This window comes from Centrocercus urophasianus, unplaced genomic scaffold (genome assembly GCF_019232065.1).
Source record: "Centrocercus urophasianus isolate 14NV4802_14NV808 unplaced genomic scaffold, USGS_Curo_1.0 seq_40, whole genome shotgun sequence".
Taxonomy (NCBI): Eukaryota; Metazoa; Chordata; class Aves; order Galliformes; family Phasianidae; genus Centrocercus; species Centrocercus urophasianus.
The window spans coordinates 2,973,731-2,991,071 of NW_024884978.1; the positions used below are offsets into that span (position 1 = coordinate 2,973,731).

General features: G+C 39.8%; 1 protein-coding gene across 5 annotated transcripts; it reads right to left on the reverse strand.

Annotated features, from left to right (window-relative positions):
* Positions 1–167: 167 nt before the first annotated feature.
* On the reverse strand, positions 168–17,246 carry ATAD5 (ATPase family AAA domain containing 5). Of its 5 annotated transcripts, none has more exons than XM_042833097.1 (23): positions 16,950–17,015; positions 14,630–16,389; positions 14,411–14,498; positions 13,696–13,857; positions 13,066–13,201; positions 12,480–12,564; positions 11,879–12,060; positions 10,935–11,092; positions 10,451–10,604; positions 9,946–10,239; positions 9,708–9,798; positions 9,163–9,245; positions 8,906–9,051; positions 8,648–8,798; positions 8,068–8,238; positions 7,453–7,568; positions 6,508–6,601; positions 6,234–6,298; positions 5,248–5,428; positions 4,414–4,598; positions 3,317–4,146; positions 2,307–2,471; positions 168–2,122 (listed from the first exon to the last, which is right to left on the reverse strand). In XM_042833097.1, exons 1-23 carry the CDS (start codon positions 17,013–17,015, stop codon positions 2,044–2,046), a joined length of 5,442 nt encoding a protein of 1,813 aa, XP_042689031.1. In that variant the 3' UTR covers positions 168–2,043. The 5 variants fall into 5 exon arrangements, with proteins under 5 accessions (XP_042689031.1, XP_042689030.1, XP_042689032.1 ...); XM_042833096.1 differs by having other exon boundaries at positions 169–2,122; positions 3,317–4,149; positions 13,066–13,198; XM_042833098.1 differs by lacking the exon at positions 16,950–17,015 and adding an exon at positions 17,200–17,246 and having other exon boundaries at positions 170–2,122; positions 3,317–4,149.
* Positions 17,247–17,341: the final 95 nt, after the last annotated feature.

A 17,341-nucleotide genomic window follows, 5' to 3' on the forward strand; every position in this document is an offset into this window, starting at 1 on the left:
CGGCCCCGGCACGCAAAAGGAGGAACTCCTTGGGGGCCGCCTCGCGCGGAGGAGCCGCCCCAGCACTGCACCGGGAGTCGGTAACAGGCGGACTGCGAGTACCGGTCGGGAACCGCGGCGAGCTGAGAGCAGCCCTGCTGCAACGCTTCTAGCCGCGCTGCTAACAACGCGCTGAAAATGAAGTTTCGATCATCGCACAGCCCCGAACCGAGCGCACAAGCTGCCCACAACCAACTTCCCTCTTTCCGGTCTGAAAAAGTATTGCTAAGGCTCCTGCTTTCAGGGAGCCCAGATGGGGCACGGCTCATTTTTCCCTCGGCAGCAGCCCCATCCTTTCTGGACAGCGTTTTTTTTTCTGGCACAGCAGCAGTAGGAGCCCTTGCTTTAGTCTCTGAACTGACACTAGTCCTTGGACCTGAACTGACACTACTTAAGTTCCTGACTACTGTAGTGTAAGGGTTAGTACTTCAAACAAACCATCACCAGTAGAATATCCTTCATTCAAAAGAGCTGCAGCTGTTTTCATGAGGTAATTGCACACAGGTCACAGATCAGAGGATCAAAGAGTGAAAATACTTGAATTCCACCTTACCTTTTGGACTCAGCACCAGCTTGGAGATTCCTGAACAAAAATTCTTAAGGCAGTTAGTAGAACCAGACAACCAAGTTCAGGAGGAGTTACCTCTCACTCCTCATTTACCTTTCCCATCTACTTCCTGAAATGAACAATAGTTTATAGAGCCTTTTTCTGATAGACATAGGTCCATACTGTAATTACCCTAGGACTGTGATCCTTTATAGAGAAGTGATTTTTCTTTTTCTTTGTAAAAAATAAATACGGAAGTCGCTCCAACCATTGACTCAGCAGCACAAGCCATTAAAATTTTAACAGCCACCACTTTATTTCACTCACTGATAGTTCTCTGCTACTGAAAGAGTAAAGTGTAAAGGTTATCTACAGCACCGTTATTTCAAATAATTTACTGTTTCCATAATTATTTTTCATTCATGAAAAATGACAACAGAAGGTACCAGAAAACGGCCTTGTTACAGAAACAAGGAGGTAAACAGAGCACCACTGTGCTGCAACAATCCCTGTTTGAGAAGAAGAAAAACACAGTTGAAACCGCAGTACAAAGTCAGAAAAGAATATGGATGAAGTAGTTCCAGTTAAGAACATCCTCACATACATTTTCACAGATGGAAAACATTGTTTTAGAGACTTTGCTACAGTTTTGGATGCTTCTGATAGGAACAGTAAGACTTTATCAGATATACTGTTGTATAAAAACAGATGGTATCACAATGAGGCTGAAGTCAAATAGAAAATGAAGTATAAAAATAGAACACAATATACAAAAGTGGAAGCAATTAAATATTACTGAACTTGAAGTAATACTTGAATAATTGTTATTTACAAAATCACACCTAACGTCTGAGTTCATCTTGTACTACAGGATTCATTTCTCTATTCTTTTAAGGAGATTAACACGCAGGTCAGCTGAAAATATGAATGAAGTGAAACCAATGTACACAAATATATGTACATGGAAGCACAGTGCTCTGTAATGACTTAGTTGGTTATCTGCATGTTACTGAGGAGGGATTTGTTTTTAGTCATTTACATTTCAGAAAAGCATTTGCTTTCTCTCCCTGTTCCCTTCTCACTCTGGGTTATTTAACACATATGCAAATTCTGAATGAATCAGGCCTATTTTAGTCAATCACCTCCTCAAAGAGGAGGAGAAAAAGAAAGCAAGCTGTTGAAGCTGAGAGTTCCATGTTTGAAACCAAAGTAGTACCAACTGATCAGCTGGTGCATTTAATATTCTAAACGCACGTACTGACAAGCACCAAACAAACCCACATTTCAGATGTGGAGAGCAATATTATGACAATAGATATTTACAGTATTTTAAATAATTATAGAAATTTAATATACAAATGGCTCTGAATATACAATAAAATAACATGGTAAAAAAACCCTGCAATTATGGTGAGAATACCACCATTAGGCACAAAGTATTTCTGGTGCTAGTGATTCTAAGGGAAGTCTAGAGACAGACTGCTGATTGCTTGTCTGGGTATTTCAAGATGAATTCCCTCAAGATAATGCAAAAACCTAAAAAGAGAAAAAGGAAGAATGACTACAAGATGACAAAATTACTTCCAAATGGCAGATAAAACATTTAGAAAAGCAACATCTACCCTTTCTGTCTAGAAAGATTTAAGAAAATATTTTACCAAAATTCTTGAACTACCTTGCAGACTGAAGCATAGCAAGATTTAAGAAAAGCCAAGCTTACCTTCTTTTTGTCTTTCCTTGCTCTTTAAGCTTCTCAGACCTACAAATGCTACGAAGAGTAGGGAGATACTCGAGTATGCTGGCTTGCTTATTTCCAAGGTTCAAAGGAGCTCTGGAAAATACAGTTCTGATGACTGCCAGCCTCTTCTGTGCTTTTTTGTGGATGCTAAAATAAAGAATGAAGCTTTACAGTTTCTTGTTCAAGAACGTATCTGCAACTTTAAGATCAAATCCACTTGATTAAACTGCTAAGGAGATACTGGTTTCCAAATCTGCTTTCAATGGATACCTGCACTAGTTACACAGCATCACAGAGATGCCCTTAAAAACATGAGGGGCTGAAGATAGTTTTCCCAGTGTTCTTAGCTCAAATACAGAGTCTAGCCTGGGGAGGTCTTCACAATCTGGTCAAGTATGTGAGGTTGAGTACATCCATCACATAGCCAAAAGCATCTGTGGTCTTCAAAAAATAGAAGAATCAGGTAACTGCCATTCTGGATGTATGCTGTGTTGGCCACACATGGTCACAGGTTAGATAGATCCATTTTGACACTGCTCTTCTGGGTATGGATTACAGAAAGGCAGTACCTCTGGGTTACATTTATCTTCACCAGGTAGCACCTACACATGTAATAAGACTCAATATAACCAGGCACTAGATGAAAGAAATTGCATTTCTTGTACCTTCAGAACCAATTTCAGTCCAACTGACTGGGAAAAGCCTTGAAATTCCTTTAAATTTCTGTTTTTCTTACTGGAGTAACAGTGTGTGAATTGAATTTAAAGTATATAGACCACCATTCCTGAACATTATGGTCAGAGTATTCAAATGTTATTTTGGGCAGCAACTGCTAAGCAGTTAATTTGAGCTCATTTAAGCAAAGTTAACAACTTATTCCAGTGTTCTCAGGCCTACTGAAAACATTCATGTTGGCACAGTATCTGAAGCAGCGCTACACTGAGAAATGCTCTTCTGGACAAATAACTCCAGAAATATTAGCAAAGCCTTACCTTAAATCAGCTGACTGATTGAAAGATACAGAATTTCTCGTGTCTGACACATGCAAAGTCAGTCCCTCAAGTTGATCACTTCCAGGCGTATTACTTGTGCTCAAAGGGGCTTCCAAGTTTTGAGAAATACTAACAGAACATTTGTTAAAGCTAAGTGCTTCAATAGCTGCTTTTATTTCACTGCAGCTCTGAGAGCTCCACCAATCAGTATTTTCAATACTGAATTCATCACACAGACCATTCTTGATTTTGCCATTCATCCAGTTGAATCCTTCATCTTTAGAGAACTCTAGTGGCTCCTTTGCAGGACTGTTTACACAGCAGTCCAAAAAAGACATGTCCTCCACAAATTCAGTCAGAGAATTCAGACACTGAACAACAAGAGCAGATCTTCTGTCATTTGATGGGGCTCTGCCTTTCATTTCTTTTCCTTTTCTGTTATTCATCAATTTTGATTCCTCTTCATTCACTTTAGCACACGGTGGAGGACTATCTGATGGCAAAGTTAAGAATTCAGCTGAACAGTTCAGTCCAGTATCAAATAAGTCACTATCATCCAATTCTTCAAGCCTTTTCTTGCTCTTTGTCTTTCTAGATTTTTTCCCAGAGTTACTTTTCCCATAACAGTAACTGTTACTGGAACTGTTTTTTGAAGAAACTATGGCAGCCCTCTCAGGTATAGGGTTAGATGCTTCAGACTGATTTGAAAGGTAATTCACTGGTAAAGGGAGAAGAAATTCAAGATTACTATATATAAAATCCACTTTCTTCAGCTGGAATTCTGTGAGAAGCTGTATCAATTTATCCCAGTTCTCTTTGGTTGTGATCTTCTGCTGTAAAATAATAGTTGTGGAAAAGTATATTAATATATATATTAAAAAAAATAATGTATTTTAATGCAGAAAATATTACAGAAAACCTCATATTCCCAGCTTTAGTTACGAGGCAAAGGACGAGGTTTTCTGCCAACTGCTTCAATTCGCATTTTGCTTCATTACTGGAGAATATATTAACTTGGACAACAAACTTTTTCAAAAAGATTTCCTTCCAAGATAATATTCATAGTGACAACTGCACTGAAATATCTAGCAAAATACCTTAAGAAATGTGAACAAATCTTCTGACGGCAACAGGATGTTCTTAAGGCCAAGCAGTGTCTCCACACAGCCTGTGTCACATTTTGGAGATTCCTGAGGTGGGGCATCATGAGAAAAGTCAATCTTGGGACCTGCAGTCTTTCCAGAATTAATTGCTTGGTCTGCTGGATTTGTTTCACCTTCTCCTGCACAAAGACAATGGACATTACTTCAAAAAAAGCTACATCATGAACTTACTGGCTTTTCTCCCCCCCTCCCCCCAGTTTGCCTTAATTCCTTTTACAAAGAATGCTGCAGTTCTGAATGCATACAGAAACTGAAATTGCCCCAATCTTGCCCATTTCATTTCCTTAGTTCTCAAACTCTCCCTTTTTGCACGTGGCCATTAGAAATTATTTGTTATATGCATCTGTGTAACATGCTCACACTGAAGATACTCCTCCTGTATCCTTTATCCTATGGCTGCTCCCTTGCTAATTATCCAGTTTTTCTCCTTTTTCAGTTCTGTCTTTCAGGTGAGTTGCCTCTAACTCCACTAATGGATAAAGAACTGCAAACTCTGAGCAGAAGGGATACAGCTACTGGCTCTCTGCTCTGTGCAGTTTTGCTATTCCAAAGATAAACATCCCTTATGCATATATGAATACATGTATTTTTAATATAAGGTTTTGAAGTACAAGAGAACACATTAACAACAATGACAAAAATCCCCCAAACACCCACCAAATCTTCACAGATCTCACAGAAAGTTAGCTTGTGTTTACCCACTGTTACAGTTTCATTTAATCAGTCATTTTAAGATAGGACAATGTTTTTTAATTAAAATCAACCTACCACGAAGCACCAGATGTTTGTCTTTCAAGTATCCACCTCCACTTTTAACCCAGAATTGTAAGTAGAGAACACTTTGCCTGATATCACAGTTATTTGTGGTTAACAAAGCAGCTAAGTCTTTTACATCTGTTCGCAGATTCTCAGCCAAGCACAGCACTTGCAGGTAGCTAGCAGCATTTGTCTGAAAGTTAAACAAAAACCACTGAGGACAACTCTGCCAGTTAATACTGCAACGTCACACAAAAGCAAAAAACTTGAAATACATTTTTTTCTATGTAATATAAAATAGTTTCATTAAGTTGCATCAAAACCTCAGAGTTCTGTCGCAGACCCAAACAGTCCACACCAGATAATTAAGTTCAGTGTAGAAATTCAACTTGAAGTAAGCACTCACATTCTACCTACATTCCTAAAGCTACATACACCTCGTTCCTTATTGAAGAGGTCTCAGCTGGAAGCTTTTCTTTCTTTCTAATCTGCATTTTCTGATATCCTAAAGGATTTTCATTTTTGCACTAAGAAAGTCTCCCATCTCAGAAGTTACTTCCCTCTTTTTTTTTTTTTTAATCTGATACACAGCTGCAGGTAAAACTATTTGCTATATAGAACACTAAAGATTAATATTAAAGGAATACCCCATACAATTTCTAGAGGAGTTGTTTTATCTTTTATGAACAAACAAATACCAGCATGTTCAGTCTTCAGGTCAAAACCATTAGATGTGTCTCCTACAAAATTATTTACTATACCTTAAGGACTAAAGTGATCAAAAATTCTAAATAGTTATGAAAAAAATTCCTCCAGGTTAATATTAAGTTCGACATGTAAAGATAAAAACCATCTTACACACTCTTACATAGAACTAAAATAGGAGTTGTCTGATAATATAGATCCATTCCATCAGACAGTTATAAACTTCAGTAACTTTAAATCAGCTGAAAAAAACTTGCTTAGGACATAATCTGCATTTCCAAGCACAGACTTACCAAGGAAGGAGTTCTGAAGTTGATCTCTTCAAAACAGCCATCAAACATTAAGCTAAACGTTGGATCTATATAAAGAGAGATTGGTGAACTGTAGTGACATTCTGCTCAAAACAGATTGTTTTCTTTACTTAAGCACTCAAAGGCTTCCTTTGTAGTTTCTACACCTTAAGTTTTACAATTATGAGCTGCATTCAACCATTCCCATTTAAACTACTATTATTCAAAGAGGCCTTTCTGTCTGCAAAGTCTGATTATGGGAAAAAGCTCTACTCACCATTGGTAGTAAGAATTACAGGTCTCTTTGCAGTTGCCATGAATGTCTTTATTGCACTTAGAAATCCTGCATCTTCATCAAATATTATATCTACCTATAGAAAACACAAATTAAATACAAAATAACAGCTAGTGCATCTGCAGTCTGTTAACTGCAGAGCAAGACTTCCCATTGAAGAGGCAGTGATAGTACAAAGCATCAGGAACGACACCTGTCAGCACACAACATCATGGCATTCTATGCTGTAGCTCACAGGACCACCGAGTGGCTGGTTGAGGTTCCAATGGCCCTTGGCAATCACCACGTCCAACTCCCTCCTTCCCCTCTAACTGCTCACACCACGCAGATTGCTCAGGACTGTGAAGTTTTTTCCTTGATTTATTTGTTTTAAGTAGCATTGCAGCAGTGATTTATAGATCAGCCCACAGTTAAAACACTGCTACACTTCAGTTACTTCCTTGAAACAATACTCTTGGCTGCGCCTTTGCATTGTCTGTTGAAGATTCAGCTGTGCTTTTAGGTAAAAGCATAGAGGAGAATTTAATATGGACTTAAATGTTTTATTGACTGGGCTGTTGATGGTAACTGTTTTAATGTGTCTAGAGCAGACATGTAGAAAACAACTTTAAAATAGTTGACAATCAAATAAACTGCATTAGTAGAATTCTGCAAACTGTTCCAACAGCAAACAACAGTTGACAGACAGCCCGCAGGTAGCTCCATTATCTTCTAAAGTTAGTTTTTGAAGATAAGGCAAACAATTACTTGGGGCTACTTAAAGAAGAGTGCTCAGGAGGATGAAGCCATTAAATACTAAATTCATTTTTAAAATAACTGATGGTCCCTGCCTTTGAATCTACCTCGAAGTCCCATGGAAGAAAGAAAAAAGTTCTCTAAGCAGACAGGATGTGTTGCTCACATCAGAATGTTTCACTTGAATTTTACCTCTTCAAAAAGTATGAGAGATGTTGCACTCTTTCTGTTATGTTCTCCATCTTCTACTTCTTTGCTTATTGACTTATTTTGAACATTTCTTTCTTCACACAAGTTCTGAGCATTTCCTGCAGATAAGTAAAGAATTGAGCACAGAGAAAGACGGAAACTGCTTAAACACATACTCTGAACTATACTCTACAAAACACCCTGTGCACAACCTACTTAAAGTCTACACTGACACAAGTTTATAAGCATGATGCCATTTTTGATATCTCTCATTTAAAAGGGAAACAAGAAACTTGCTGGGAATTCAGCAGCCATTGGCGAAGGGCTGAATACTGTAAAATTAACTCTACACCAAATCCAAATCTGCTTGTAATCTGTGATATCTTGGGGGCATGGCATAGATGCTCTGTAAGCCTTTCAAGACAATGCAGTATGGTTGCCTGGAAATTTGTGGACTACACTGTCGCTCCAAATCCACCCAGCACTTTGTTCATGCATTCCTCCTCACTGTCTCTGAAAAAAATACAGAGTAATAACTATTTCCTGTATAGCTACACAATAGTACACTGTAGCTTTTCCACTGCTAAAGATAATTAGCTATTAATTAGTGACACCTACCTTTATTTTTTTCTTGAGCTGTCATTGTTCCATCATTACCTTTACACCTGGAAGGCATTTTGAAGTAGTTTGCAAGTGTTTTAGGGGGTAGGTTTCGTTTCAATCCTGCTCCTTTTGGTGACAGTGGAGGTTTTCTTGGTGAGATGATTTTCTTCGGAGAGTACATTTTCTCTGCAAGACATGTTTACATGAAGTTTGAAATGTAATCTCAAGATGGCATTTCTCAAGCAAATGTAGAGCAGAGTCAAGTTTTGTTTATAGTACGGGACAGGACAGCTTTACTGTACTGATTTCTGCTTATTTTACTTCTGTTCAGGGAATGCTTTGTGTTCAACTCTCTATTCAAAGCACCACAGCACTTGCTCCAACACTACAGGAATAATCAAGGAAGAGAACCAAGAACCAGTCATTTTGATAATTTGATAAAGTCATTATTTAATTTGGTACATAGCTGTGTTAACCTATGGAGCGTTTCTTGTATTGCAGGGGCAGGACAAACTTTGCTATTTAAATGATTCATGTTGAAAAATGCTTTTGGGAGCTCAGTTCCTAAGAGTACCAACATAACTATGAAACTTACTTGGTGACTTTGCACTGCTACAGCTGTTAAAAAAACAAGGCTTATGTGCATTAATGCCTTTTTTGTCCACTTGATGAGACTGAGTAGCTTCTTTTAGCTGAGACAGTATTTGTCTGCCACTGCGCTGGCACGAGGCGTTGACTTCAAATATCTGCAAGTGTATTTAAGTAATTAATAATAAAGACATCTTGTGTTACAAGTCTCTTCATATCACTACATACAAATAAGAAAAATAGTACTGACAAAAACTCCACCAACCTTAAAACCAAGCTCTTGAGCACAAGCATATACTGCAGCAGTTTTCCCCACTCCTGGTGGGCCAGTTATCAGAACTGTATTGCAAAGGTTATTCTCTTCCTCAATATCAGATTTATCATCTTTAAAATCAAGGCTATCCAAAGAATCTGTAGAATTATTTAAAAGAGAAAGGACTGTTCAAGTCATTACCAATTCATATCGTTTTAATGTCAGCTTTAAGGGGAAACTACATATGTCATTTTGAACTCTATCAGCACCTTCATGCACTTTGTCCTCCTTTTCCCCTTTTTGATTTCTCTTCTCTTCCCAATCAGCTCTTTTTTTCCATTCTTTTAGCCAGCTATAAAAGGAATAGAACAATAACAAAAAAAAAATTACTGCTGAAGTAAGTAAATGGAAAGATGGAAGAGAATATACAACTTGAGATCAGCCACTTACTATCTTTCTTAGAAGCATAATAAGTTTCTTACAATTAAAAAAAGATCTTCAGGTGTGATTATTTTGTGAAGAACAACTCCTTCCTTCCCTATTGTATTAGTTGATTTGTATAAAGTTAGATCACCTTGTGAACTTTTTAAATCGTGGAAAACACTTTGCCACGTATAGTGCTGTCTGCAAGATGGATTGCTGTATTACACACCAAGGAATTGCTATCCAAGAAGCCATGACTAGAATGTAATTCATATCAACTGCTAATTTGTTTCTGCAACTTTTCAGGAATAATGCAAAGCAAAAGCCAGACACACCCTACCCACAGTGTAAAATAATTACACTTAAATTGTGGTAATTAAGCACAACTAACCTATGCAGCCTTTCAATTTCTTTCTTGTTCCCTACAAGTTCGCTGGAGTCCTGAGGCTGATACTTTTCTGTCCAAAGCACATCTTCAACACCTACAGAAAGAAAAGTCAATTTTCTTTTTAATTGAGCACTGTCCATTACTCATGTCTAACTATTAAGACTTGCACAGGGCTTCTAGTGGGAATCTCAATTTCCTCAATACAAAGAGAACTAAAATCAGATAGGAAGTACACGTGTACCTGAAAGTGCATTTGTCTCTGATAAACATTCAGTATCTTCTGTCCTAACATCTGCTTTCTGGTTTTTGTTTCTCTCCAAGTGTGTTGCTTGTTCTGCATCTGCTTGTTTTCCTCCAGGTACAGGAATGATAACACTCCTGGGAACTCTGGATTCTAATTCAATCTCTCTATTCTCTGTTTGTTTTCTCCTTTTTGATTTTTGGTCTTCTTTTTCTTTCCTTTTCCTCTTGGTTTCCTTCCAGTTGTCAGAAGGTTTTTGATTTACCTCAGAATTTGAAGAGGCATCTCTGCTTCCTATGGAAAAAAAGAACTCTGTTAAGAAAAAAGAATTCAAGCTATGGTATTACAACTGCAGTTCAAGCCACGTTTGAAGAATTTGGTCAAAATAACATAAAATGTGGGACCAGCTTATTTCCAACAACATTCTTTCACTGAAACATTCCTGAAGTGCCAACTTGCCTCTTACATGGCTTTAGATGTTATTTTTCCTATGCAGATTACTAACCTTGCATACTGTTTTCTAAAAGCAACCGCTCTGTTTGTTTTTTCAGAAACTTGTAGAAGTATTTTCTCACAGGAAACTGAGAGTTAGAAGACACAACCTCCTCTAGCAAACCCTTCCTGAATGCCTCAGAGAAAAATGGCCGGTGGCCAGAGAACTGCAATACAAAATAAAAGGTCACTTAACATAAAGAATAACAATTACAATTTTGCATAATTTAAGATAACAATGGTAGCTGCCCAGTGAAGACCTGAGATTTGTCTATGACAAATCTTCCTGACTCAAGAATTGTCTGGTGTTACACACAGCCACAAAAGAAAATAAGCAAACAAAAAACCTCTTTAACAATGAAGGATTCAAACTACAGGGTTTTTTTGGTGTTGCTTGTGTGTTGTCTCCTCCATAACCCCCAATCAAGTTCACAAAAAAAAAAAAAAAAAAACCAACATTTTTCTTGTAATAAAACCTTCCATTTTGAAGTACTAACCACAGGTGCAGAACGGCTTCCAGTCAGTTCTGACTTCACAGTTGAAAATTCACCAAGTGAGATGGCTATTTTTGTGACATTAGTGACTTCAGTACTCAGTTTCCTTAGCTTAGTTAGAGCAGGACACAATGGTGACTTCAATTTCCACATTGGACAAACTGAAAAAAAAAAAAAGAAGAGGAACAAAAAACCCCATAAATCTGATAAACAGAGATGCAAAACCAGACAAAAACACCCAATAGGAAGAAAGCTGTAGGTGGAAGAGCATTTACATCAAACTCAAATCTACTCAATTTACACTGCACCAACTTTATCTTCACTAATTCCACTTCCCACAAGCAGAACAAATTGGCATAGTTTGGCACACAGTGTTTCTGCAGGAAACCAGCCCCAGGTTCTGCTACCTCCCAACAAACACCCACACCTTCACCAGCTCTCAGGAGGACTGATGCACTCCAAAGGATTTTGCTGGTTCATTAGTTGGATTCAAATATAAACTGCTCAGTGTTACTTTGCCTTCTGGTTTTCTGTTGTGCCCTTTCATAAGAACACTGGAGCAGACTCTCTAATTTAGTGGGGAAAGGAAAAAAGGAAAGGTCGGTCTTTTCTCTCGAGAAGCACTTTGCTTTTGTCAGAAAGAAATGTCTTGTGCCCAAGTCCAACAAGATTAACATTCTCCAAATTAGATCTCGAAAGACTACCTTTTGAATATTCTTTCCCTTCCCACAGTATACATTACTCTTGCACCAATTTAATGTGAGAATTGTGTTTAAAAAGCATCTCCCTGAAAGCTTCTTTTGTTTTCTTATTGTAATACGAAACAAGAACAAACTGTCAGTTATTCCAGTTAATGTGCTGTTTTTCAGCTTCCCTTTTTTTGAATAGATTGCCTAAAAGTCTACTTCAAATCATACACATTGATAAATAGCAGAACAAAAGCTTACAGTCATCCTTCTGCTGTACATGAACAACAGTCTTGAAGTACGAACTGGCTAGAAAGAATGCTTCCATAGCTGCTGCTTTCTTTGCAATCTGTCTTTTCAGTAATTCTGGCAAACCACTCATCAAGAATTCTCGTTTTGCTCTGAACTGATCATCATCTTGAGAATTTTCAGATGCATCTTGGCTTTAACGACAGAAATGGAAGAACATTGTTAATACTACCAGGTACACAAGGCTTGTGACAGAATCTAATCACATTCTATGTATGAATTTATGCAGTCTGGAAGAACCGTTCAGCTTAATTTAAATACAGTAAGCTTGGTTTAAAACTTCAAATTTTGTTATTAAAGTCCCATCTCTTGATTTTTTTTTATATATTTTATATGCTATTTGAGATGTTTTATGGCACTCTAGACTTTCAGCCACCTAAAACGGCTCAAAAACAGTTTTCAACTCTCACAAAACCCCCCAGATTTTGCAAGCAGATTAACGTATCTGCCAGGATAAGCAGCACAAACATTTACACCACATTTCAGTAAGTATTTTACGTTTGTCCTATGTATATATTTTGATTCTTAACCAACTGCAGTTTTGAACACTGACCTGCTATCATCAAAAATCACAACTGGTTCATCTGTAGACTTCCGAGCATTTCTGCCCAGGAGTGGAGGCACATACCCCAGTTTTCCTTCAGAGAAACAGCAATAAAATGGTGATTAGGTCAGCACTGACATGCAAGGGTCTCTCTCTCTCATCACATGTGCACTGTAACTTTGCTTCCATGCTCACTATCTACACATATCATTTAATAACATAAGGGAAGCTCTATTTCTTAAAGAGCAAACAAATATTTTAATAAGATCCACTGCAGCTACATTTCTAGTTATTTCATCACTACATTAAAAAATCCTTTAAAAACGTATGAGACAACAGAACATAGTATGCATTGGGAGTTACTTAAAAATCTAGTAAGCTGTAAATGTAATTTTCCCTGAATGGAGATAGAGAAACAAAGCAGCACCTATATGTAACTTCTTCAGCATTCACTCATTTCATAAAAATTAAAGGTGCACATTGGAATACCAAATAAATCAAAGGAAAAGATAAACGTACTACTGCAGAAGCATTATAAAATAAATTGATCAATGAACTTGATTGTTAAATAACTCTTTTAGTAAAACTCAATTACCTTTTGAGTTCTTAGAAACCTTCAGATTTTTAGACTTCCCCAAAACATCATTTAAGCTTCGAAGATTCTTTTGCTTCCCATCCTGCATTGTAGAACTGTCATTACTCTGGCTTGAATGTAAAATTATTACTGACTTCTAGAGGAAAAGGAAACAAATTTAGAAAGGAAACAGTTTTTCCTCCTTCATGAGCAATACAAACAGTGACAGGTGCTGAGGGAACTGCTACAGAGCCTAGGAGTTACCAAACATCATTTGGAGATTAATAAAATTACGGAGTAGTGTTACACAGAAGCAATACACAGAATAAGATACCCAATGTATAAGCAAAGCCCCAAATTACTCCCCTCTCAATATAGATGCCTACAGCACACACACCTGGAACAGACACCTTGCTGCCCATCAGGACAGAGAAACAGCCGCTCCTAAAGCGACCTCCTGCTGCGTTCCACAGCTCTGCATCACTTGTGCCTTCCAGCCTGGCAGCTACGTAGCTGACATTCACTGTACTATTTTATCTTTATCTACCTTACTTTTACTTAAAGAAAAAATGCTTCTAAGGAACATTTTTGCTGCTTAACAAAGTCACAAGAACTTGAGAATGTTTCCCCTTATAAAGTACATAGGCTTACTTCATTTTCTTGCAATGTTTTCCTTTCAGCAAGAGCTTGCTGCCGAGACGAGCGCCTCACAGGAGCTGGTGAGTCCTCCACCTTTGATCTGTTGTGCCTTATAGCTTTTGCTTTTTCCACCAGCTGTTTGGCTTTGGATATGTTTTTAGAAGTAGAGCTTATCTATTGACAAACGAAATACAAAATAACCAAGATGTCCAGCAATTAATAGCAATTCCTCCATTAAGTGGTGCACATTATATTATCTCTAACATACTATTTCTAATCAACTTTTGATTGCATCAGGTAAAAAGTGAAACAGTCAGGAGGAGCAAACTAAGGGGGAATGGGAGCACCCACAGGGGATTCTCCTGGTCATCCACAGGACAATGTGGGAGGACTCCACAGGACATCTGGGCAATGATGTTCCTAAGCATAAGCTGTTCTGCCCAAACACTACGTCCCACCTTGAGAACATGCCAAAGATGAGCATGCCATCCTATCAGATTTGTTATTTATATCTGTAAAAGCTGCTTTTCATAACATTTTAAAGTCAAAGGTGCAGTAACTGTACAAGAAGCTACCTCAAATTCTATAGCAAATTCCAGTAATGCTCTCTTTCAGTTGGACATCTGTGTACTACCATGCTTTATTATATTAGACAATTTGAATATTAACAATTATATGCATATAGTAAATGACAACATACTGAAACACAAGCTGTTACATGATTTACCTTTAGATTTTTGGAGTTAAGCTCTTCATTATTCATTGCTTCACCTTTATTTGATTTTATAGTTGCACTGATCCGTGTAAACCTCATTCTAATTAGGGAAAAGTGTTATGAAATCATTACTTTTTAATGAAAGGAATTATAACTACAACTTTCTCTTAAGATACTTGCAGGAAAACAAAACAAAGTGCAAAAAGCCAGAATCTATTCCAAAACACTTACCTTATTGGGCTGTTCTCATCAGAGGGCACTGTAATCACCTCAGCCTTATACACATTGCTTTTCTTCAAATACTGCCTGCTTGCCTTTGGTGTGGAAGTCTGTAGAGGCCACACACTTTCATTCTCAGAACAGGTACCTCTCATCCTGGTTTTTTTGGGTGTAATAGTTTTGGATGTGTCAGTTTTCTTTTGCCTTAAGCTCCTCCTCAACTCATTCACTTTTGGACTAGATGAAATTCTTACATCTAAGTTACTTTCCTTCATCTGATCATTACCTACTGATTCTTTATCTTCGCTAGTACTTGAATGACATTTTTCCTTAGCTCCCAAAGCCTTGTTTCTTTTGCTTCCCTTTCTCTGAAACTTTTTAGGTCTTTTGTTTTTACTTCTATTGTTTTCAGGACTAGAATGCATGCGTTTGTCCACATCATCTTCTGATAGCCCACCTTCTAATACCTTATTTAAAACACTGTCACCCTCAGTGCCTTTTCTGTCTTTTGAAGACTTTCCAATTACTTGCTTTGCTTTCCCAGGTGCCTTTTTAACTCCACTTTTTCTTACATCTGATGTTGGTTGCCTAAACGCTTTCATGAACTGATGCCTTTCTTCCAGAGTAGATTTCATCTTCAAAGAATCGGATCCTGCAGTCTCTAGTATAGCTAACTCCAATTCCTCTTCCTCAATGACTACATTAGATTTTCTTTTCTGAGTAACCTGCTCGGTTTGTTCGCTCTCCAGAAGAGGTGGGCTGCTTTCTTCTTCTACATAGACTTTCTGCTTCAAAAAAATGGAAGCTATCTTCTTAGAACCTTTTTGCTCATTACGTAAAGAAGTTGATTTGGGGGGAATGGAATGAACTTGTGCAAGAACAGTTACTGTTCTCAGTGGTAGCTGCTGAGATCCCTCACACTTCTCAGGGTCACTAGCAGTACCACTTTGGTCCATTTCATTTACTGTAACAGAGCTGCCCAGCATTGGCTTTGTGCCTTCTTCAACATCCTCTACATAGTTTTCTCCTTGGCTTTTCAAGAAGTCCTCAAACGACACTGTTACTATACTGTCATTTGCCTGAGATGTCTTATCATCTGTATGGACTTCAAAACTCGAGTCACTAATAACAGCAACACATTCCGCCACTTCAGGAGATACCTTCTTTTTCTTATCTTTAGTTTCTTTTCTACACTTTTCATTCAGCTGCTTCTCAAACGAAAAACTTCCAGATAAATCCACATTTACTTTGTTCTTCCTTTTCCTTGCTTTTCTTATCCTATTTTTTGTTGCATCTATTTCAGGACCAACTTTATCACTTTTAACATAGATGTCTGCATCTGAGAAATTCTCACCTTGCTTATTACCTTCAGCTAATTCTCCTCCACCTTTCTGGTCACCTAAAGCACAGGCAGCTATGAAATCATCACTGTCTTCTTTTAGCCTCATTGCTCCTACGCTGTCATCACAATTAATTTCTATTACACATTCATTCTCCAATTCTTTCATCTCTCTTCGCTTATTATTTAGATGAGCTCTCTTCCTTTTCCTCTTCAGCTTTGAGGGTGCTATATAACAATCCTGATCATCACTGAACTCCACTGTAATTTCCCCAGCTACCGCTGGAGCTTTCTCAGCTGCAGACGTCTTTTTAAAGTAATCCAATATATTGTTGGCTTTTGGAGGTGACGATGCTTTACCCCCTGCTTTTGCTAACGGGGAGAAATATCTTGTGATTGTTTTCACGTCTTCCTCTCGCCGTTTCTTGCGTGGCTATAAGAAAAAAGCTCCACGTTAATCCTGGCTATTAAAACCTTGCAAAGATGTGGTATGGCTAAATCAGACATGGAATCCAAGTTCGTGCCGTGACGCTTGGAAGACAACGAACTCATGTGGGTCCCCGCACACACCGCTCGACCCCGTCCTCCCAAACCTCCCCAGCTCGCAGTGACGGAGCTGCCGATTCACAACAGCGGAACGACCCCATTCCGACCCCGGCACCTCCAGCGCGTTAGGGGCCGTCAGCGCAGCCCTGCGGCCGGGGCTGGGAGCAGCTCGGCTCCTCCGGCCCCACGGCGGGGCGACACCGGCGCGGAGCTCCTGCCGGGACGGCGAGGGCACACAGAACCACGGGAGGGAAACGGCTCCGCCGAGCAGGCCGCGCAGAACGAAGCGCAGCGCACCGCATCGCAACAGCCGGAACGCCGCCCGTTCCCGAGCAGGCGGCTCAGCTCTCGCACTCGGCCACCGCCACCAGGAGCGGCCCCTCGGCGACCCGGCCGTCCCGGTGCGGCCCGACCCCAAGCGCGACCGCACTCCTCCCCACCGCACACCTGCACGTCGCCGTCCCTTTCGGGGAGAGAGGCGGCCGCCGCGGCCACGGCCAGCCTGCCCACCATGCCCCGGGTGCTGCGGGGCGCGGAGCGCTCAGGCGCAGCGGGAGGCGCGCGCTGCTGCCATGGAGCGGCCCCGCCGCGGCCCAATGGCCGCCGCCTGACAGACGCGGGCAGAAAAGCGCGCGCGGGACGGAATTCGGACCTCCGCGCGGAAGGGGGCGGCGCTACGGCGGCCCACGTGACCCACCCGCTCCGCCAATCGCCGTCCGCGTTTTGCCGTCACATGAGCCCGGCTCGAGGCCGGCCGCTCCCGCCCCACCCTCGCGGCTCCGGTCACGTGCCGGGGGGAGCCGCGCCCGCCGCCGCGGTCCGCCGCCGGCGGGTGGGTT